This window comes from Suricata suricatta, chromosome 2 (genome assembly GCF_006229205.1).
Source record: "Suricata suricatta isolate VVHF042 chromosome 2, meerkat_22Aug2017_6uvM2_HiC, whole genome shotgun sequence".
NCBI lineage: Eukaryota > Metazoa > Chordata > Mammalia > Carnivora > Herpestidae > Suricata > Suricata suricatta.
Genome location: NC_043701.1, coordinates 139,914,778 through 139,918,557, shown reverse-complemented (window position 1 = coordinate 139,918,557; position 3,780 = coordinate 139,914,778). Strand labels below are relative to the sequence as shown.

The window sequence follows — 3,780 nt, the reverse complement described above, 5'->3', positions numbered from 1 at the left end:
AATTGCAAAAAGGATAGATCTTACATTAAATCTTTTTACACACACACACACACACACACACACACACACAATGGTAACTATATAGAGAAGATAGAGGTGCTGATTGGTTTGATTGTGGTGATCTTTTCACATGACATGTATATAAAAAATTAAGTTCTACTACCTAAATATATATAATTTTTGTATGTCGACATGCCCATTTTGGGGCCACTAGTATAGTCATGAAGCTTCATAACATCCCAGATAGCAAAAAGTAGTGAGAACACTGAAAACTAATTATTATTTTTAAAAGTTTTATTTAATTTTGAGAGAGAGTCAGCATGTGCAGGGGAGGGTCAGAGAGAGAGGGAGACACAGAATCTGAAGACAGCTTCCACGCTCTGCATTCGAACCCACTAAATGTAGGATTATGACCTGAGCCGAACTCAGAGGCTTAATAAACTGAGCCACTCAGGCACCCCTGAAAACTAATTAATTTACTGAATTTATTTTAAAATAAATTCAACAGGAAGAAAATATTAATATTGGAAAGTTTTCACAGTTAAGTAATAAACAGCATTAAAAACAAAATGGAATTTTTAAAAGTTTTTTTATTATTTTGGGAGACTGAAAGAAAGAGAGAAAGAACACAGGTAAGGGAGATGCAGATAGGGAGAATCCCAAGTAGGTTCAGCACAGAGTCCGATGTGAGGTTCAGCCCATGAACCATGAGATCATAACCTGAGCCAAAATCAAGATTGACGCTCAACCAATTGATCCACCCAGGTGCCCCAAAAATGAAATGAAATCTTGTAACAGTTACCAACAATGTGGTCCACTTTAATACACTGAAATCAATACATTGCATTATTTGTTTGTTTGTTTTTTAAAGTTTTTATTTCAAATTCAGTTATATAACACACAGTGAAATATTAGTTTCAGATGGATAATATAGAGATTCAACACCTGGTGCTCAACACAAATACCCTCCTGACTCCCCATAACCTATTCCACCTATCTGGCCCTGCCCCACCACCACACACACACTGACCTCCCCTCTTGTAACCATCACTTTGCTTGTTAAATGTCTGTTTCTTGGTTTGTCTCTCTCTCTCTATTTTGCCCCTATACTGGTTTGCTTTATTTCTTAAATTCTACGTATGAGTGAAATCACATGGTATTTCTCTTTCACTGACTGACTTTTTTCTCTTAGCATAATACTCTCTAGCTCCATTCATGTTGTGACAAATGGCAAGATTCCATTCTTTTTGATGGCTGAGTTATAGTCCAGTGTGTGTGTGTGTGTGTGTGTGTGTGTGTGTGTGTGTGTGTACTAGATCTTCTTTACCCATTCATCAGTTGATAGACATTTGGGCTATCAATAGTTTGCTTATTGTAGATAATGCTGCTATTAACATTGGGATGCATGTATCCCTTTAAATTAGTATTTCTGGGGGTGCCTGCGTGGCTCAGTCGGTTAAGCCTCTGACTTCGGCTCAGGTCAGATCTCACGTTTGTGGGTTCGAGCCCCGCATCAGGCTCTGTGCTGACAGGTAGCTCAGAGCCTGGAGCCTGCTTCCGGTTCTGTGTTTCCTTCTCTCTCTCTGCCCTTCCCCCTCTCACACTCTGTCTCTCTTTGTATCAAAATAAATAAAACATTTAAAAAATGAATTAGTATTTCTGTATTCTCTGAAATCAGTGAATCTTAAAGGTCATGATATAATCTTTGGCATGCAAATATTCAAGGCAAAGCTGTTAATCTGATTCTTCCACTATGGGCATCAAAATGCTATTGGCAGTTCTAAGTTGAGACTTCAAACTACTCCTTTACTAGGAAAGCCCAAATAGAGAAAGAAAGTGACTTCCTGCTGCAAAAGTGGGTTCTCTCCACCTACATTAACTAGACACCAGTCTAGTGAGTATTTCTGAATGCCTCTGGTGCTTTCTTTTATTCTATTGACACAACTCAACCTGAAAATTTTTTAAATGTCTTCTTATTTATTTTTGAGACAGAGAGAGATGCTGTAAGCAGGGGAGGGTCAGAGAGAGAGGTAGACACAGAATTTGAAGACAGGCTCCAGGCTCTGAGCTAGCTGTCAGCACAGAGCCTGATGCGGGAATTGAACCCATGAATTGTGAGATCATGACCTCAGCCGGAGCCAAATGCCCAATCGACTGAGCCACCCAGCTGCCCTGACACAACCCAACTTTAAATGAGATAATTTCATTCTTTTTTTTTTCTCCTTCAGACTAGGTTCTACCTTTCTTCACTTCAATCTCAGAAAATATGTTGTATCTCTGGTGTATTCCGACATTTTTTATTTCTTCCTGACAACATACATTATTGACCTTCTTTGCTTCTTAGAGTTATAGAATTCTTCTGTTGTAGCTCCTATATACCTATCATACAAATTAGCAGACTATTTCAAGTCCTTTGTAATTCTACATTTTAAAATAATCATACTTAGTGCCTTAGTTATCTTAATAACCAAAGAAATCAACAAGGAAAATTATTTTAGAAATTCTGGGGCACCTGGGTGGCTCAGTTGGTTGTGTCCAACCTCAGCTCAGGTCATGATCTCACTATTTGTGAATTCAAGCCCCATTCCGGGTTCTGGGTTGACAGATCAGAGCCTGGAGCCTGCTTCAGATTCTATATCTCCCTCTCTCTCTGCCCTCTCTCACTCCCTCTCTGTCTCTCAAAATAAAATAAAGACATATATATATATATATATATATATATATTAGAGAGAGAGAGAGAGAGAGAGAGAGAGAGAGAGAGAGAGAGAGAGTTGGTTCATTAATATAGAACTTTAAAAAATTAAACTAATGATATAATTAAAAGGACTTTTTGATGCACAAAGTTAATTCCATTTTTCTGGAAGCATTCAAGACAAAGCAGGATATCTTATCTGAAATGTGCTATAGGGAGAATTACTATTCTTTATAATGGTCACTGTTTGAAAAGTTGTGATTGTGTCAATATCTTTCTTCTTACCAAACCAGAGTGTAGACTGAGATGTGAGGAGAATTTCACAATTGGTAATGTCAGAATTGAGCTCTCAGGAAAAGAAAGAACTGGGCTGGAGATATGAGGGAAGCTACTAGCTTGTGAACCGAAGTGTTGAAAAAAGTAAGGAAATCAGGTGGATCATATTAGAGTGCATTGGGGAAGTCAGAATATACACTATCATATTTGATATCTGTACAGATTAAGTAATCAACCAAAACCACCAATTCATCATTTGCTTCCAGAGGTAATTTTGATATGCCATAGCTTTCTCATGGCATTTTTCACTTCTGCGTTTCTCAGTGTGTAGATGAGTGGGTTGAGAAAAGGTGTCCCAATAGTATAAAATACAGCCACCATCTTGTCCATGGGGAAAGTGGTTGGGGGGCGTGTATATATAAATATACATGGACCAAAGAATAAGACTACTACGATGATGTGGGAAGTGCAAGTAGAGAGAGCTTTTTTCCTCCCTTCTGCACTGTGGTTTCGCAGTGAATGCAAGATGACAATGTATGAGATCATCAGTATCACAAAACTGCTTGAGCAAATGGCCCCGCTGTTAGACACCAACAGCGTGTTGATCACATGCGTGTCCATGCAAGCAAGTTTCAGTAAGGGCTGCAAATCACAGCAGTAATGATCAATCAAATTGGGTCCACAGAAAGGCAATCTCAAGGCCAGGATAATCTGGGCTATAGAATGTATAAAAGACCCTATCCATGCCAGAACAATCAGGATGGTGCAGACCTGCCGGCTCATGATGGTTGGGTAACGTAAGGGCTTACAGA

At 38.8% G+C, this 3,780-nt stretch overlaps 1 protein-coding gene across 1 annotated transcript in view; it reads right to left on the bottom strand.

The window, feature by feature from the left end:
* Positions 1 to 3,220: 3,220 nt before the first annotated feature.
* LOC115276069 (olfactory receptor 4C11-like) overlaps positions 3,221 to 3,780 on the bottom strand; it is a 5,539-nt gene continuing 4,979 nt past the window's right edge. Inside the window, exon 3 of the mRNA XM_029919855.1 lies at positions 3,221 to 3,772. Within this exon, the coding sequence (XP_029775715.1) occupies positions 3,221 to 3,772 (552 nt within the window). The remainder of the gene's footprint in view (positions 3,773 to 3,780) is intronic.